The sequence below is a fragment of the Pleurodeles waltl genome, chromosome 2_1 (genome assembly GCF_031143425.1).
Source record: "Pleurodeles waltl isolate 20211129_DDA chromosome 2_1, aPleWal1.hap1.20221129, whole genome shotgun sequence".
Lineage (NCBI taxonomy): Eukaryota > Metazoa > Chordata > Amphibia > Caudata > Salamandridae > Pleurodeles > Pleurodeles waltl.
In genome coordinates this window covers 669,557,908-669,576,647 of record NC_090438.1, presented here as the reverse complement: position 1 = coordinate 669,576,647, position 18,740 = coordinate 669,557,908, and the positions used below count along the sequence as shown (strand labels likewise).

Below are 18,740 nucleotides of genomic sequence, written 5' to 3'. Positions count from 1 at the left end.
GCTCATTGACGGCGGCGTCGGTGAGACTAGGGATGCAGTGTGAAGTGGGACGGTGCGATGTCTCCAGGTCATGGAACAGACAGCGGCGTATTTGTTGCTGAAGTGCTGTCATCAGTAGGCCCAAGGAGGCAGTATGACGAGGGTGGGCTTCGTGCAGTACCCATGGGTCATGGTGCAGGCAGGCGCGTCTGTTGACGAAGCTGGAGTCGTTGGCGCTGGTGTTGGTGGACCGGAGCGGCGAAACAGGGCTTCACGTACATCACAGGCGGTGTCCTCAGGCTACAGTGCAGGCAGCAGTGTCGGTGTGAGCATCGAGCATTGTCGTCAGGGATACCAAGGATGTGATGTGAGCAAGGCAATGTGGAGTGCAGGGCCCACAGGTCGCTTGCAAGCAGCAGCTCAGTGACAGTGTCAGGTAGTACAACTGGAGAGACAAGTATTGCAGTGAGAAGCGGGGGGCACTGCACCGTGCAGCATCGTGAGGTCATGGTGCAGGGAGGGGCATCATTGACCGCATCGTGGTGGTTTTTCTTCTGTGGCAGCACAAAACACACAGTTTTCAATGCTGTAGGCAGATGAAGCTGAAGTCTCTGATAACCCTTGAGACTTCTAACTGGAGGCAAGCTCTACTTCAGTCTTTGGAGAATATTCACAAGCAGGATACACAGCAAAGTCCAGTCTTTGTCCTCTTCAAGGCAAAAGCTCCAACTGCAGGCCAACCCAGCAAAGCACACACATCAAAGGGGCAGTACTCCTTCTCCAGCTTTCAGCTCTTCTCCTTGGCAGTGGTCCCTCTTGATCCAGAAGTGTTCTAAAAGTCTGGGGTTTTGGGTCTACTACTTATACCCATTTCTCCCTTTCAAGTAGGCAAACTTCAAAGGAAAGTCTCTGTTGTTGACAAGATCCTGCCTTGCCCAGGCCTGGCACCAGACCCACACCAGGGGGTTGGAGACAACATTGTGTGAGGACACGCATAACCCTTTTGGGTGCAGGAATCAGCTCCTCCCTCCCCACTCTGGCCCAGGAGACTCATCAGGATATACAGGACACTCCCCAACTCCCTTTGTGTAACTGTCTAGATGGAATTCACAAACAGCCCAACTGTCAGTCTTACCCAGACGTGGATTCCACAAGCAGGCAGAGGCACAGAATTGTTAAGCCAGAAAATGTCCACTTTCTAAAAGTGGCATTTTTAAACCGACAGTCTAAAAACCAACTTTACCAAAAATATGTATTTTTAAATTGTGAGTTCAGAGACGCCAAACTCTGCACATCTATCTGCTCTCAATGGGAAACTACACTTAAAAAAGCTTGTAAATGCAGTCCCCATGTTACCCTATGGGAGAAATAGGCCTTGCAATAGTGAAGAGCGAACCTGACAGTATTTCACTATCAGCACATGTAAAGCACATCAGTACATGTAAAGCACATCAGTACATGTTCTACCTTTTAAATACACTGCACCCTGCCCATGGAGCGGCTATCTAGGTCCTACCTTAGGGGTGACTTACATGTAGTAAAAGGGAAGGTGTGGGCCTGGCAGGTGGGTACACTAGTAGCATTTGATTTACAGGCCTTCAGTACACATAGTGTACTCTACTAGAGACCTACTAGTAATTAAAATATGCCAATCATGTATAAACCAATCACCAACTCAATTTACACAGGGAGCACTTGCACTTTAGCACTGATCTGTAGGGGTAAAGTGAGCAGAGACAGTAAACCAGCAAAAACTAAGTCCAGCATACCATAAAAACAGGAGGTCAGAAGACAAAAAGACAGGGGAAACACACCAAAAGATATCAGGTCTAACATGTGAGGAACGAACTTCTAAGTAACAAACATTGGCAAAGCCAATAATTATGAGTTTAATGTGCTAACGCATGTAGTGTTAGAGTGTTAGCACATTAGAATAAGGTACCCAGGAGCAGACAGAGAGGGCTATTGTAACTTAGTTATTCATGTAGTTCAATGCAAGGACTCAAGATGAGGCATAAGGATACAACCAAATATCCAACATCACTAGCTAATAGATGAATACTCATCTGGGTTGAGTCAAGATCTTATTTACAAAGTCTAACCCCAATGGGTGAAAGAGGCTGGTCAAATAAAGCTAATGGTTGGAAGAGGTGAACCCAAAGACCACTGCTTGAATATCGTTAGCAACACGTCTGTTTGACAGCTATGCTATCAAAACTTAGACCTAAAAACACTTTCCGTACTTTACACTGGTAATGAATGATTTACTGAATACAAATGCACCTCATGTTTAGTACTAAGAAACCCAGTAAGATGGATGAGCACTTTACAAGATCCTAACATAATCTGCAAATTTAGCCTGGAAAAAATGTTCAAACTAGCCGTGCACTGCAGAAAACCTTGACTAGAATGCAGTTGTGGGCCATGTTATGTCATGTCATATTATCATACATTGGAAGCACCCCGAGCCTGCAGCCCACTGGCAAAATACCAGACAGGCTGAATGAGCAGGTTGGGTCTGTTTACCAGTTTCAAAAGGCCTTATTCCTAGACACCTGAAATAGATGTGGATTTGCGAAGGCCTAGTAAAAGCAGGTAGTCACTACTTTACATATAGCTGAAGAAAGTGCAGGACATAGGATTATGAAAACAGGCAAAAATGAAAGTTGTTTAAGAAATCAATTACCAGTACACTATGTGGAGTTGATTTCACTGGCACATCATATTCTAATGTTATTCTCCTAACAGCTGTAAATTGTAAACTGAGGTCTGATGGATACCAAAGGCAATGGTGGTTGAAAAAGGCCACCCCTACAATGCTTCATGTCTTTGTCTATTTGGAGATGGTTGATAAAAAGCTCTGCAGGGTAAATGAGCTAATAGAGGGAGGCAGATATACATATTAGAATGTCCCCAATCCTTATTAGATTCAAGGAGATGCACACTGGATCAATGGGCCACAAGAAGCCCTCCTTGCGGTGTTTCTGCTAGGCGTGGTGGTACACTAACATTGTCAGCTGCAAGGGTATTATGGTGCATTCTTCACTGCTTGTTTACCTATTGTGTTGTCTCCAGTGCCTCTACCAGAATATCACTGGTCCTGCATGTTTCTCTTTGTGGAGTGTTGTATTGAAGTTCTGTATTCACTAATGTAGAATATTTATGCATGATTTTGTCCATGTTTTGCTTCTCTGTGGTGTTCTATGGCATGGTTCACCGTTGGACAGAATGACCAGGAAGCTTGGAGAGGTAGTCGTGGGGTCCTGTAACTGGAGTTTCATTTTACTATTAAACCTCTTTCGATATTTGAACTTACCTCCGCTGGGATATTTCTTCTCTCATGTAACATTTGGCGACCAGTGGTACACTTTTAAGGAGCCCACAGGTGCTCTGGAAACCAGAGTAGACAAGAGACTGCAGGCGTGACCATCTGATGACTTCTGAGCGGTCGTCTTTGCTGTCTCAGAAGTGCTGATGCTTCATCTCCAGGTCAGATCCCTCCATTTTGGTGCCTGAAGGGGTGTTAGCACACGGCTGGCGAGATTTAGTCGTAAGCACATCCCTTTCTCCTCAAAGGGAGCATCTGGTGCTCATGTGTGCAGTTACTGTTGGTTACCTTGATACCGTTGTCTTCATGCCGTGCGCAAATGGTGGCCATCTTTAAATGACCTTCTTCAAATTATGACATCTTGTACGTTCAATGACAGGCACACCGTTACTTTGTTATTTTGGCATTTGGCCAAAGGGAAACTACTACAGCCCGTTCATTCAGTGACAGACACACCTAGCTCCTTGTTACAGCCTGCACTTTTGGTGACAGGCACACTATTGATGATTTTGACACATTTAGCCTGTACATTCAGTGACAAGCACACCATTGATGATTTAGACATATTTAGTCTTCACATACGGTGACTGGCACACCTTAAAAAAAAAAAAAAAAAAGGGTCTAGGCATATATATGGATAATGTATATTTAGAAAACTGGTTTAATATTATTTTATATTTACATTCAAGGTGTCATTGTTCATTTGTATATCCAATATTAGTATTAAAAAATGTGAAGTACGAGATTTATTAAGTTAAAATGTTTATTTTTTTATTTTTATTTTTTTATTGTTGAAATATAACCACAAATAAACAATTGATTCAAATAGCATTGTTCTTGTTTACTTCTGGTAAACCACAGATGCTGTGGAAACATTGGTTTAGAAATTTTGAGAACTATTTGGTAGCCAATAATGCTACACAACTTGCCCCAAAAGGGAAAGTTTCATTGTTTCGTCTTCTTGGATACGAAGGCCAACACATTTTTGACAATCGTCCTCAAATAGAGGCTCTTCCAGGGATCTGAATCCTGGTATGTGTACACAGAGGTGTTTGAGAGACTCAGAACGAAATTTTCAGAAGAACCAAGTGTATTGCTGGACTGTTTCCACTTTTTCAGATGGAAACAAAATGCAGAGGAATCTATTAAGGAGTATATCTCCTCCTGTACGTTTGATAGCCTCATCATGCAACTTTGCTGGATCACTAGATATATATATCAGGGATCAATTTGTTTACAGTTGTGCCTCATAAAAGATACAGGAGAGACAATTAAGTTGTAGAGATCCCACTCTACTAGAAGTAATTGACATCCCCAAAGGCCTAGAAAGGTCAATCATTTCTAGTAGGCTGATATCACCATAGGCTGCATCTTCAGGGAAAATAGTCACTGAACATGGAATAGTGGCATCTGTTGATGTAAAAAAAAAATAGAGGGAGCAGAGTTTCAGCAACAATCCAAATTGTCCTGCTACCAGCAAACATTGCAATAAATATAGCAATATTGGACATTTCCAGTCAGTATGTGGAAGCTCAAAACTACTATGAGGATCAGCACTCTTGATGTAGAATCTGACTCTTGTTCTGAAGAACTATCTAAATTTGTTCTTACTCTGTCCACAGACCATTTGGAACCTGTAACGGTGAAAGGACCTTGGTTCAAGGCAACTATTCGTGAAGTTTATATGGGCATGATGGCAGATTCAGGTGCACCTATAACCATTATCTCATACATTGTTTTTAAGGAGAAGTGTAACAAAGTATTGTTAACAGAGACCGCTATTCACCAAAAAGACTTTGAAGAACAAGATATTGAAATGCTTGGATATTTCATAGATACACTATGTTGTCTTGAGAGGCAGATTGTCACAATAATTTACGTTGCTTTCAAAGGTAGAAATATCATAGGTTAGCAGGATCTTGCCAGAATGGGTATTATGCTAATTCCTAGTGCAGATAATACTATAGTGGTAGCAAATGCTCTAATTTCCTTTATGGAATCTGATATTGTTGTTGATTTGGGGACTGTTAACAACAAATGCAATAGTATTTTAGAGACAACATAGGGAACATTTCAAAGTTTGAGCACCTGTTCAAACTCAAGAAAGGTGCCATCCCTGTTGTGCACAAAGTTGCACCTATTCCACTAAGTATTAGGACAGATTTGAAGAATCTTTCAGATAAACTATGTGCTGAGGGGGTGATTCAATCAAGTGATTCATCTGAATAACTTAGCCCAGTAGTTATAGTAAATCTGGTGAAATCTGCCTTTGCATTGACTTGTGCACCCTCAACAAGAATATCATCATTGATTGTCACCCCTTGCCTAAAATGTAGGGGTTATTGGCAAATTTTCATTACTTGACCTTAGATCAGCCCACCATCAAATACCACTTGCTGCAGAAAGTCAGGACCTTACAACTTTCATTACTTCTTTTGGAGCCATTTTTGTGCATACCTTTTGGACTGGCTTCTGCAACATGTGTCTTTCAAAAATTCATGGACACCATTCTTAAAGACATCTCTGGAGTACAAGCATTCCAAGACAATGTGCTAATTTTGCTAAGATTTTTAGAGAAAACAATTTGATAATAGATAATAATAGAAAGGGTGCTTCACATTTTTTAGAAGGTAGGCATCACACTCAGGAAAGACAAATGCAAATTAGTGTTCAAAGAATTGCTCCTCCAGAAACCTTAACTACTTTATGTCCATTTTTGTGTTGCACTAATAGTGAATAATAATCTATTATTGACTATTAGTATAATAAAAATGGAGTACAATTACTTGGAATATGCCCTTCCCTGGCAGCTGAGATAAGTAAAATATGCTTTTAAAAGGATATGTGTGTTTGCGGGAGAGAGTGTGCTTATGTGAGAGACAGTCTGCTTAAGTGTGAATTTCTGTGTATGTGTAAGAAAGTATGTGTGTGTCAGAGTGAAAGTGGAGGTCGAAGGCCATGTGATGTCTCTTATGCTATCCTTGCATTTCGGTGAATATAATCCATGCTCCTGTCAATCCTGGGCGCGGAGGCGTGTGGGTTACGCTTACACTAGAGACTACATTTGTGATGGGCAAGGTATACAGAAGTGATAGAGGGAAAGCTGAGTGTAAAGGATAAAGCCATAGACCCCTTTCCTCGGACTTTTAAGCACAAATACGCTTATTGGGAGCTAGTATTTTTATTGCCACGGCTGTACGTAATCACACGCTTTGCGCCATTTTAGATTCACGGTGAAGTCCATCGCACAGGACGTTGGATTAAACCATCTGTTTTAAGTAGGTCGACGAGTTTAGCAGTGTCAGCCTTGTGACTTTCTAAGCACTGCAGGGCCGCATGTGGGGGCCTGACATGACAGCAGACCATGTAGAAGCGGGTTCTTGGAGGAATGCAGTAGTGGCACTGAACAGAAGCAAGTGTGACTCTCCAAATGAGCACTCCTTTATTTACGGGCGTTTCTTGACATTCCTTTTCAGGTTCCACTCTGTCGAAGGCCGTAACATGTTTCACATTGAGATGCAGCTATGCGGGGGTAGCTGCACTCTTTCTGTTTGGCTGTAAAAACTGACTCTGCTGTGGCTTGTTCCCTGCTTTTCATCATGGCCACGAATGCTGAAGGAAGCCAGCTGCAGAGGATTATCCGAGATTTGCAAGGTACAGTGTGTAGCAGTGAGCTCATTGTCTGGTCGGGCACGGTACCGCAGAGTTTGCTGTGTACTCTATTTATTTTAGAATTGTCCGATCTTTTATCTGACCTACGCAATGTTGAGGTTAGCTTACCATTTGTTTTCATGATATGTTATAAAATCATTTTTACTATATGTACTAGTTTAGTTGACTACTTTTACTATGCATTAAAATGAAACAATTCCTCATGAAAGTAACTTCCTTTTGAATAGCGTCATCAACCATCGACATATCTAGATTGAGCTGCCTTATTTGAAGGGCAGGCTGAATTCATGTTATGCTTTAATGTGTCGTGTAATATTGTCTGCAGTGATTTATATATTGCACTTTCTGCTATTAGCATGGTCTGAAAGCACAGTGGAGGTTCATGTGTTTTCATGCTGTGGATTTGTTGCATCCCGAGGTCAGCTTTTTGATTGACTGATCTGTAGTAGTATTAAAGCAGTCCCCCCTACTGTTTCAGCACGTGTGTCTTAATCATAGGTGTGTTGGTAGGTTATAGTGTTTGAGATATGTGGCCACAGGTCTTTACCAAATCAAATGTGTACTCTCTGGCTAGATTGGTATGCACACTGCGTAGCTTGTGGTTTGTGCAAGAGGTACCTGTGAATTGAGTGTCAATTTAAGGAGCCACACAATCCATATACGGTTCTGTCTGTGACGTGTTCAATGGAATGCAGTGGAATATATATTGCTGTGAAATGTTGTATAGTAACTCACAAAATGGCCCGGCTAGTTACCAGTCATTACTTATTGGTAATCTTCATTTCCAACCTACCCATGAAGGCCGAAAGCCGAATTCTTCTCTCCAGTCGGATGGTTAGTATGGGAAACGTGAACTGACATAAGGACGATCAGAACTCAGAGTAATGAAGATCCTAATCACTTCTTACTTTGCCTTCCTCATCGAAGTCTTTTCCCAAGGCCACTAATTCCACTTCAGCCCAGCCAATATTATACAACCAAACATTGATTGTTTTCCAGACTGAAGATGTATTCACTCCATTCTTACTTGAGCACTGCATCTAGCACCATGGAACCGAAAATCGAAGACCCATTTCCCCCAGTTTCAGTCTACATTGTATTGTTTCATGAAGGTATGGGAAGTAGACAAAGTGGCAATATTACATATGTCCATCATTGACTCCCCTTCAATGCTACCCAGGAAGTACACATACCCTGGTTGATGTTCCCTGCTCCTGGGCAGAGAGAGACTCATCCTAATTTGCATCTGCCTCTATAATGGCTTGCTAAAGCCACCTTGTTAGACTTGCTAATGATGGCTTTAATCCTTGCCCTGAAGATCCAAACTTTACAAACAAAAAAAAAACAACCCTTCAAAATTTAGATTTAGCCTTAATTATACTTTGGGAAGAATCTTAGGGAAGCCTTTGAATTCAAAAATGCCCTAACCCACCAATTCTTCTTCCTGTGACTGTTGCAACCAAAACGAGGCCTTATATGACAAAACTCTAAAACGGCCATCTCCAATGGCTAGAAAGAAGCTCTCTCAAGTGCTTGAAGCATCTTAGGAAGGCCCCATAAGGGAATGGACCGTGGATCACAGCTTCTTTCAGAAAATGCTCTTTAGCTGTCTCATAACCAAAGGTACTACTGACTGTAACTGTGTGCTCGTAAAAGCCCTATTGCCTGCTAACTCAGACCACAAACTAGACAATTCCAAACCAAGTAAAAAACAATCCCTCAAAAAATCAAGTAGCAAAGAAGCATCTCCAGTAGTAGGGCTTACAGCCTTCCCCACTCACCGCTTCTCAAAATGTCTTCAATGTCGCAAATGAATTTTAATGTTGATAGAAGACGTGATTGATGAATGAATGTTTCCACTTAAGCCGCACATCCCATCACCTGTAGGTTCACCCTCTCAACTGCCACTCCCCCAACTGAAGGCAGAGTAGATATTCCTGCTGTAGAGGAGTGCCTTTCAGAGGGTAGAGAAACAGTGCAAGGGCCAGCAATCCTGCACGGCCAGATGGAGGAGAAGTGGAAACCATGAATGGTGTTGCCAGCCTGGGGCTAATAAGAAAACCTCCGCGTGGTCCTCCTAAATTTTTCCTCCCACTCTTGAAATCAGTGGGATGGGAGGTAAGGAGTCTGAAAACAGAACTGGGGCAGAGGAGCAGTCTTCCTGGATGCAAAGAAGCTAGAACCAACAGACTCTGCACACGCGATCCTCCCTGATAGTTTACATAAGTGAGGACTACAGGACTGTCTGTCCTGATCTGGACAGCATGACACTAACAGAGGAAGCATAGTGCTGTAAAGCCATCTGCACAGCCTTCACAGCCTTTAACTCTTTCCAGTTGGATGAGCAATTCCTATGCCATTGCTACTCCCTATGGACTGAATCTTTCTTCATGGTCGCCCCTCATCATACCACACTTGGAAATATAATTACAATTTTGGGTGGAGCAACCTCCTGAGGTAGCCACCTGTCTATTGTCTTCCATCACAACCACCATAAGAGAGAGTGGTAAATCTCCAGAGTTACCTGTATCTCCTGCTTCTGCTGCTTCTGCTGTTGTTACTTTGTATCAGAATACCCCAGAAGATGGTCCAGTAGAGGATATAGGTGCAACCTGCCCCACAGTAGGATCGCCCCCCTCAAGGCCATGAACTCCTGCATTCTCAACCAACGTGCTGTTGAGGACCGCATAACGTGAAGAAAGCAGAAAGAGATCAATTTCTCCTTCCTTATCTACAGAAGAAACACTTCCCTCTCAGATCTGTCCTGAAGTGTGCCCCTGTGAATTGTACATTTTGAGCTGACACCAAGTAAGACTTATTGTGGTTTAGAAAAAAATACATTGTCCTCCATCAGCTCACAAACCTCTCTCACATGCTGGCCAGCCTTAAAAGAAGAAGAGATCATCCAGTCATTCATTTATGGAAATACTTCTGTCTCTCTTGAATGAATTACACCGACTAAGGGTGCTGCCACCTTGGTGAAGTCTCCCGGTGAAGACTCTCAGAGAAGTAGTCAGTCTGAAGGGAAGCACCTAGAACTAATAATGACCATCCTACATGCAGAACCTCAGGTATTTTTGAGATGCTTTGTGAGCTCGATCATGCAAGTACACATCTAAAATTTTCAAAGATGCAAGAACATATAATGTCCTAATGTATGGCACAATCCTTACCAACTACATCATCTTGAATGTTACATAACGGATGTAGCTAATAACCCTTTTCAAGTACAACCCAGGCCTGTACTCACCCGACGCCTGTACCAGAAATAATAATAATAATTGAATAGAGCCACCTCCCCTTCTTAGAAGCAGGAAACAGATCTCTCCTTAGTCTGTGAGTTCCTTAATCCTTCCATTAATTATGGCCACTTCAGATGATTTTTTGGGAGAAGGGTTGAGCCAAAGAAATTTCTCGAAGGTCTTGAAAAGTTATCTGGTGCCAAAAATGTATAACGTCCAGAACCCATTAATCCATAAATAAGGACCTCATTCCTCCAGGGTAAAACGTCTGGGAGGGGTGGGGGTGTAGGTAGAAGTGGACACTCCTGCAGGCTGAAGCTGATACTTGTCTGTAGAAGGCAATCTCCTGCCTCTTCCATTCTATGAGAGGGCTGATTCATAGCCCTGTGCTGGAATGAAGAACCATAAGCTCTTGTCAGTGCCATCAACTTTCTGTCCTCGAGAGAGGTTTATAGCTGTGATATAAATAGCCTTGATTTACTGAAACATAAATTCATCTGCAAGTTTGTTTGGGATGCCTATACCTTCCAGGCTCTCATCCACGTTCCTCTTTTTGCCATCACTGCTGACCATTGAGTGATTATTATGAAAAAATTGGGCAACTCCGTACCCTGGACCTGGGCAAGTGAATAATATAAAAAAAAATGTTTTGGTCCCTCTGGGGCAAGGATATGAATTAACCTCCATGACAGTGGTTGTACCATAAAGAACCTTTTGTACAGATGAGGTTTGTGAGTAATATATCACATTCATTAGAAACTTAAATTCAACAATTTAAAGTAAAGTAATCAAGGTGCTCCTGTATAATGACGCAGTGTGAGTGAATTATGTGTTAGTATAAGTGTTGCAGTGCTATTTATATGAAAACTAAAATCAAACTGTGGTTAAAAGCATGAGGTCTCAAATAAGCACCTATGACCATAGGTACTGTGAGCCTGCTGAATTTTTCAAAAGTCAATCCACAATTTCTAATGCAATGTCGATGTTTCATCATCCGGACAGAATATTGAAATAGGAAGCATGGATTCACCGTGCTGCTGAACTACCAGCCAAAGCATATAACCTGATTAAATCAGGGCTGCAGATCCTTAACTTTAACATAGGACCACGCCAACAAGTTTTAAAAAGGACTTTAAACACTTGGCTCATTTTCATGGAACAATCTAAGACCTTCCTGAAGCCATTAAGTGGCAAAGTAAAAAAGTGGTATTATTAACAACACACCAGGGCTACATGAGATGGAAGGCGAATTGGTATAGTTTTATTGTTAACACAACTAGGATGTGTCTAGGTGCAATCAAATAGGGGTGCTTCCTATTTCAATATTCTGTCCTGATGATGACCCACCTGAATTAATTTCTTTGATTGAGGTCGAAACGTCGACATTGTATTAGAAATTGTGGATTGACTTTTGAAACATTCAGCAGGCTCACAGTACCTATGGTAATAGGTGCTTATTTGAGACCTATTATGGGCAGGAATTTAATTTTTATCTTGGTTACATATTGTGAGTGGTGAGCTGATGCTCAGCACCTGAGGACTGAGATGAGGAAGACTGACAAGGAGATAATTGTGGTATGCAAAGTATATTCTGTATACATTCCTGTAGCAGCCCTTTATCTGTTATGGACTCAGGTTTGGTGCGTCCTAAATTAAGTATTTGGTAGTTGTAACAATTTACTGCTAAGGAGTGTTACTTGTAAGTGAGCCAGAAAGTAGGATCACAAATGTACCGCAGCATCTAACGGGTGGCAGTGCTTTTACTGCCAGTCTTGCCACGCATGACTCCCAACGTGATCCCAGAATGACCCTTCATCCAGCATAAACTCTGCTGAACACAGATCCTGTGTCTGGCCTGCCTTTCTGTTCCTGAATGCCCCTTTTTTTTTTACATGGCCTTTACCTCTGAAGCTTAGCGCTCCCTTACTGGAGGCCTCTAACTCAGTGAAGTGAATAAGAATGTATAATGCTGGCTAGTGAGGGGTGAATGATTAAACATGAGGAGGAGTCATATTTCTGAAAGAAAATGATTCAGCAATGTGAACGTGTTTGCCAGTCTGTCGTGGGGAAAGGTAAGTTATGTTTGAGTACATCTGCCCATATGTAAGAAATTCTGACAACTTTGTATGTAGTTGAGTCTGTATAGATGTGGCAAAGTGTCCTTATGTCAATGGACCTCTGCATGAGTGTGTGAGTGCACTATATTAATCTCACAATTTCTAGACACTGTTCTCCCTTCCAGTTTATCAAGCATTTCCTCTGTCTCAAAAGAGTAGAACTTGAAAGGAACGCAGATATTTTTGATGGGTAGTTTGCCAACAATTTAACAGTTTGCTCCACTGCATGGAAAAGATTGTTACCTGTTACTTAGTATTTTTCTCCACAACCAAAGCGTCTCTGTGTGCTGGTTTCGGTCAGGTTTCTCAGCACACAGGGCAGCCTAACCAAACAGCAGCCACAGGGTCTCCAACAGGCAACTGACGTCCCAGCCCATAAGCAGCAAGCACAGTTACCCTGCCTACGCCTTGTGAAGTGCAAGGAAACACTTGTGACACTAATTAGACAACAAAAACAGACACCATGACGGAATTTTGAACCAAGGTCCACTTAAGTGCTCTACATCCTTTCGAAGAGCAAGTGGAGCACTTGAGAGAGATTAAACAAGTGACAATCTGGCCACCATCTCCTGGACCAAACAGCGAGGATACTCCAAAGCTATTATCTATTCCTAATGGTGCTCCAGTGCTTGCCAAACCAGCAATTGACCTGAACGTTAGTGACTGGGTGCTCTCCGAAGGGCCTAAGCCAGAATCAGAAGTGACCATGATCAAGATACACATCACACCTATTTATAACCAGCTCCAGTCTAAATCCATGACAGCTAGGACCATCCAGAACTAATGAATCACATATCCACCAGCATTCACTTCCAACAAAACGTTAGTCCAATTCAAGCCCAACCCGATACGGACACTAGAGCAACTAAAAACAGTCCAGTTGCAGCTGCATGCCGTGACGTAAGTCCAAAAGGATCTAAGTATGATAAGGATCGGGTATTGGGACGTGAAAAAGCTACTACCTCCTACCACTCTCCACCAGTCGAGGTTGGCGACAGCTTGGCGACACTTATACACCCAGAATACCAGTAAAGATGTTGTGAACCGAGGTAACTTTCTGCACCTCCTCCAGCAATTGCTGGAAACAAAAGGCATAAGAACAATCAATATAGTCTTTGTAGAGTTAATTGAATCTAGACCAGGGCAGCACAATGAAACGACTAGGTATTGGACACCATCCAGGTTTTAAAAGGATTGAGGATTCATGTGACCTCTTTTGAAGAACTGACCTACCCTCATCCCTTAGCAAACAAGCATCATAACATGCATGGATCAAAGCAGGTGCCCTCAGTTCTGAGCGGTGCTCTCAGTATTTCGCCAGCAAAAAACACAAGGGCTAAGTCCAACTCTAACTGGAGCTGGGTGTCAGGGGCACTGAACAGGCCAAGATCATAGCAAGAATCAAACCCGGTTAAAACCACTTCCGGTCAAACTGACTGTCTATGGATATGCTCTTGGAACATGATGGCCTTCCTTAATAGTAGATTACAAATATTTATTTGCATCCAACTTACTTATCAGCTGACTAGGGTTTGGATCATATATAGAAGTAATATATTCTCCACTCATCTTTTTCCTCACCTTCTAGGCCAGACGATTTTTAGCGTACCCCCTTCTGCATAAAGCTGTTGGACTATTTTCTGCAAATTAACAATTTCTTTATTAGGATCATATTGCAACAGCTTGCCTTAGTCCTCCTACAGAAAACAGTAAGTGCACCTGCTCCCTGCAGCTTTGATTGATCTACTTGTACTTCTGATTTAGCTACTTAATTGCTGCTACACCTGTCTAATTATCCTTATGATATGATTATCCTTCTTAATGTAGCTATTATGGTCTCTCAGTGTGAGTCATATTCTCTGGGCCCATATTTTGCACATAGATTTGACTTTAATGAACCATTCTCAGCCATAGATTTAACACCTAACAAAAATGTTTTATTGTGTAACCACCACACCTAAAACTACTCCACAGTATTCATCTCAAATTGAACTTCTGTATGGTCAGAGCAACAATCTGGTGTGTGGTTCACCTTGTTGTTCTGCAATGTGTTGGACACCAAGAAAGAATCTATGCGATAGGCACTGCTTTGTCACTACAAAACTTGTACTAACGTACAGAAGAATGCTGTATTTGCATGGATTTACCATAAATCCCCTTTGCCCTTCCCTTCATGGGTTTATTCTGGTATTGCCCCGATTAGTGGATGCAAAGCAAGATGAGTGAATGCTGCCCATCTATGATCAAAAACCACCTAAGTGGGGCTGACCTCAAAAGAAGATTGCAGAGGTAATAAGGGTCTTTTTTATATGTGGCCATATTAGTATGGGCACTGCAAATCCAATGAGGCAATGTGTCCCCAACATAAGGCACCATACACCATGTCAAAAATAAAAGCATTACATAAAGAAATGAGAAGGTCAATAATTGAGTTCTAGGGCAAGAATTTTAAAGATTTATTAGAATACTTCAAAAAGTATATGCGGTATATACATTTTAAATGCAACTGAATGAAGCTAATGCCATAAAGGCTCCCAGCAAATACAGCAATACAGGATAAGGTGCTAAATCAAAACAAAAATGAAGTCCCAAATGAAGTAGCAAAATCAGCATGAAATCGAGCAGGATCCTTAGTAGAATTGGAATGTCTCAGGAACTTCTTAGGTTTAACTCCCAAAATCTGGGGTCTATATAGTTTTCTAATGTTGAAAACATTAATTTCTGCAAACTATCATGTTGTTAGCAAAAGATTTACACTTGTAGCAAATAAGAGCAAAGCACTATTAAACGTCATATTGCCTTACCATCTAAGCACTATCCCACTACATGAGTATTGATTCTGCTCACTCTATGCAAATGTCATCCAGAGATGGGAGGATAAGCAAGTTACAAGAACAACAATGAAATTAAATAAACACTACTCTGCCTGACTGTGTGCTGCAGAAATAATGAACAATGTACATCCAGGAGTAGACATCCTTTTTAAACAAGATGGTATTGAGGCTTAACTAAAGCCTAGTTAGCGTAAGCGAGAAAAAGGCACTTTAAAAAGTCATAACATACTTGTTTCAAATGCAATAGTACTATGTCAGTATGTACATGTAAACAGAAGAGTAAATCCTCGTTCTGTATGTTGTTGATAATGCCCAAAAATATAAAATACACACAACTCTTAACAATAGTTAGCAATTGTATTTGTAACATTCTTATAATTATGTTGTTCCCCCGTGGAAAACCTAATCTGGGTGCCAAATTCTTTGCTAAAAAAGAGCAACAGGACCAGCATGTACTACTGAGGTGGATGAAATGTAGAGCCAAACCATGAAATAACTAATTGGAAGAATTCTGTGGTTTAGCGATTTTCTAGCAACAAGGTTGGAAACTGGCAGTACTTAGCTAACAAAGACAATACTGCATTACGTTTGTGAGAATTGCTTATTCCATTGGCATTTTGCTTGATGCTATTGACCTTGTCCATTAAGAAATAAAAAGAGTAAAGTCTTTTACAGTAAGACAAAACAGAAAAGCCTGAACTTTCCCAATCAGGAAATCATTTGACTCATCAGTATTGCCACTGCCTTGTTAGTAAAATGTGGACGTTTCCCCTTTTTCCCATCCACCCCAAACCTTCCAAAATAGGTTTCCCATCACCCTGGTGTTGTACTAAGACTCAAACTATCTATAAAAATATTTAAACGTAAATTATATTTTTGTTGCCACTACTTTACCTGCCTTTCCCTGAGGGGATTTGCCCCAAACTTAAAGTTCCTTTGAAATTCTTTAGTCATTTCTGCCTCTGATTGAATGTGGAATTTGCAAAAATAAAGAACCTTCAGCTTGGCCAGCAGGTCCTTGATTACTATTTGCATACTTGCAGGAAGTGTCAAATTAATTGTTTAGAACTCCAACACCTGTTGAAAGTGTAAAATGTCATGTCAGTGGAGATTTTAGGTCAAATTTGTTACATAATCTGAATTAATTTCCCTCCATGTCCTTCATAAGAATATTTCTGAACTAGAAAATATGCACTATATAGAGGGACTGTGTGAAAGGAAGTTCAGTGGTACTGCATATGGTCACCTTACCCTTATAGTAAGGCAAACCATACTCTCAAACTATCTTGAGGTTATATTTCTTCTGTGTCTGAAACTCTTTTTTTACCATCTATCATACGTGGGTAATGTGATCTGCCAGCTTGGAATTGATCCTCTCCACGTTCTGATAAAGAGATGATATGGTGTCACCCTGCAACTTCTCGATCTCATGAATCTCCTTGAGAATATAGCACAAAATTCATAGGATAAGGTCGCCATTGTCTGCACTTCTTACTTTGACTTTTTCTTCCTCTCCTTCACTCATGAATCCGTGGTCCCCCCTCCCCTGTAATTCCTTAGAGTCCAGGGATTTTAACTGAGAGATGAGATGTCTCTGATAGCAATACTATCAGCTACCACCTGCTAAGCTCTATTTCTCAGGGTAAGGATTCAGCTATGGGGATGAGTTTGGTGAGTGTCTGGAGCTGCTTAATTCAGTGCCACACTCTCCTCTTCCTTCTCTTCCTTATTGGTCTAGTGACACTGCCTTATCATTGTGCTCTCGTGAGAAAATAAAACGGGGTGAAAAAGCATGATTTGCACCTGAGGGACTACTGATATTTCTGTGTACCCTGACTTACTGTGATGGTAAATCTGCTAAGCAACTGGAGGATCTGGCATTACTAGAGTTAAAGCAGGTTGCTGAGAGTGTTTTGAGGGTAGTAGACTACGCTTAAGTGTCTACTATGTGCTTTTTGCTGTGGTGCTATTTCATATTAGAAGTCATGCCTTTGGTAGTGTTGTTAGTCCCCTTTAGTCTTGTTCTAAAAGGTTAGTGATATTGACACTTATTATAATTTGGCTGTGCCTCCAACCCATTCCACTTCAACTGAACCTTCAACTCTAACTTTTACCATCTTCGGCAAGTAGACTGTTTTGCCTCCAGAGTAACTGTGGGGAGTCACCCCAGACCCACCTCAGATCCTGCTATTGCAACAATGTGTATTACCAGGCTAAGAAAGAGGGTATCCTTTTTAAATGGATCCCAAGAGTATCTGTTAAGGAAACCAAGTATGCACCCCTACTTTCTTATGAGTGGGCTCTGGGCCTGATCATTCCCGGGTGTTTGCTGTAAGGAAATGCCTTCCTTGGCATGGTTACCCCCTGACTTTTTGCCTTTTGTTGATGCCAGTTATGATTGAAAGTATGCTGGGACCCTGCTAACCAGGCCTCAGCACCAGTGTTCTTTCCCTAAACTGTACCTTTTTTCCCCACAATTGGCATAGCCCTGGCACACAGATAAGTGCCTTGTAAATGGTACCCCTGGTACCAAGGGCCCTGTTGCCGGGGAAGGTCTCTAAGGGCTGCAGCATGTCTTATGCCACCCTTGGGACCCCTCACTCAGCACATGCACACTGCCTCACAGCTTGTGTGTGCTGGTGGGGAGAAAATGACTAAGTCGACATGGCACTCCCCTCAGAGTGCCATGCCCACCTCTCACTGCCTGTGGCATAGGTATATCACCCCACTAGCAGGCCTTACAGCCCTAAGGCAGGGTGCACTACATCACAGGTGAGGGCATAAGTGCATGAGCACTATGCCCCTAAAGTGTTGAAGCAAAACCTTAGGCATTGTAAGTTCAGGGTAGCCATAAAGAGTATATGGTCTGGCAGTTTGTCATATACGAACTCCACAGTTCCATAATGGCTACACTGAAATCTGGGAAGTTTGGTATCAAACTTCTCAGCACAATAAATGCACACTGATGCCAGTGTGGAATTTATTGTAAAATACACTGAGGGCATCTTAGAGATGCCTCCTGAATACCAGTCCGATTCCTAGTGTATGCTGACCAGTTTCTGCCAGCCTGCCACAACCAGACAAGTTTCTGGCTACATGGGGTGAGTGCCTTTGTCACTCTGTGGCCAGGAACTAAGCCTGTACTGGGTGGAGGTGCTTCTCACCTCCCCCTGCAGGAACTGTAACACCTGGCAGTGAGCCTCAAAGGCTCATAGCTTTTGTTACAGCACCCCAGAGCATCCCAGCTAGCGGAGATGCCCGCCCCTCTGGCCGTTGCCCCCACTTTTGGCGGCAAGGCTGGAGGAGATAATGAGGAAAACAAGGAGGAGACTCCTGCCTTTAGAAATTCTCCATCTTGAGATTGGAGGATTCCCCCAATAGGAATAGGGATGTGCCCTCCTCCCCTCAGGGAGGGGACACAAAGAGGGTGTAGCCACCCTCCAGGACAGTAGCCATTGGCTACTGCCCCCAGACCTAAACACACCCCTAAATTTAGTATTTAGGGGCAACCCTGAACCCAGGAAATCAGATTCCTGCAACCTGAAGAAAGAAGGACTGCTGATCTGAA

The 18,740-nt window shown here is 42.2% G+C and overlaps 1 protein-coding gene across 4 annotated transcripts in view; it reads left to right on the top strand.

Annotated features, from left to right (window-relative positions):
- FYCO1 (FYVE and coiled-coil domain autophagy adaptor 1) overlaps window positions 1-18,740 on the top strand; it is a 733,597-nt gene that overhangs the window by 25,240 nt on the left and 689,617 nt on the right. For 3 of the 4 annotated variants that reach the window (XM_069216428.1, XM_069216419.1, XM_069216401.1), the window contains exon 2: window positions 6,784-6,961. In XM_069216428.1, coding sequence (XP_069072529.1) covers window positions 6,907-6,961 — 55 coding nt within the window. In that variant the 5' untranslated portion in view covers window positions 6,784-6,906. Of the gene's footprint in view, window positions 1-4,919; window positions 5,014-6,783; window positions 6,962-18,740 lie in introns of those variants that run through there. The other variant, XM_069216409.1, reaches the window with a different exon arrangement.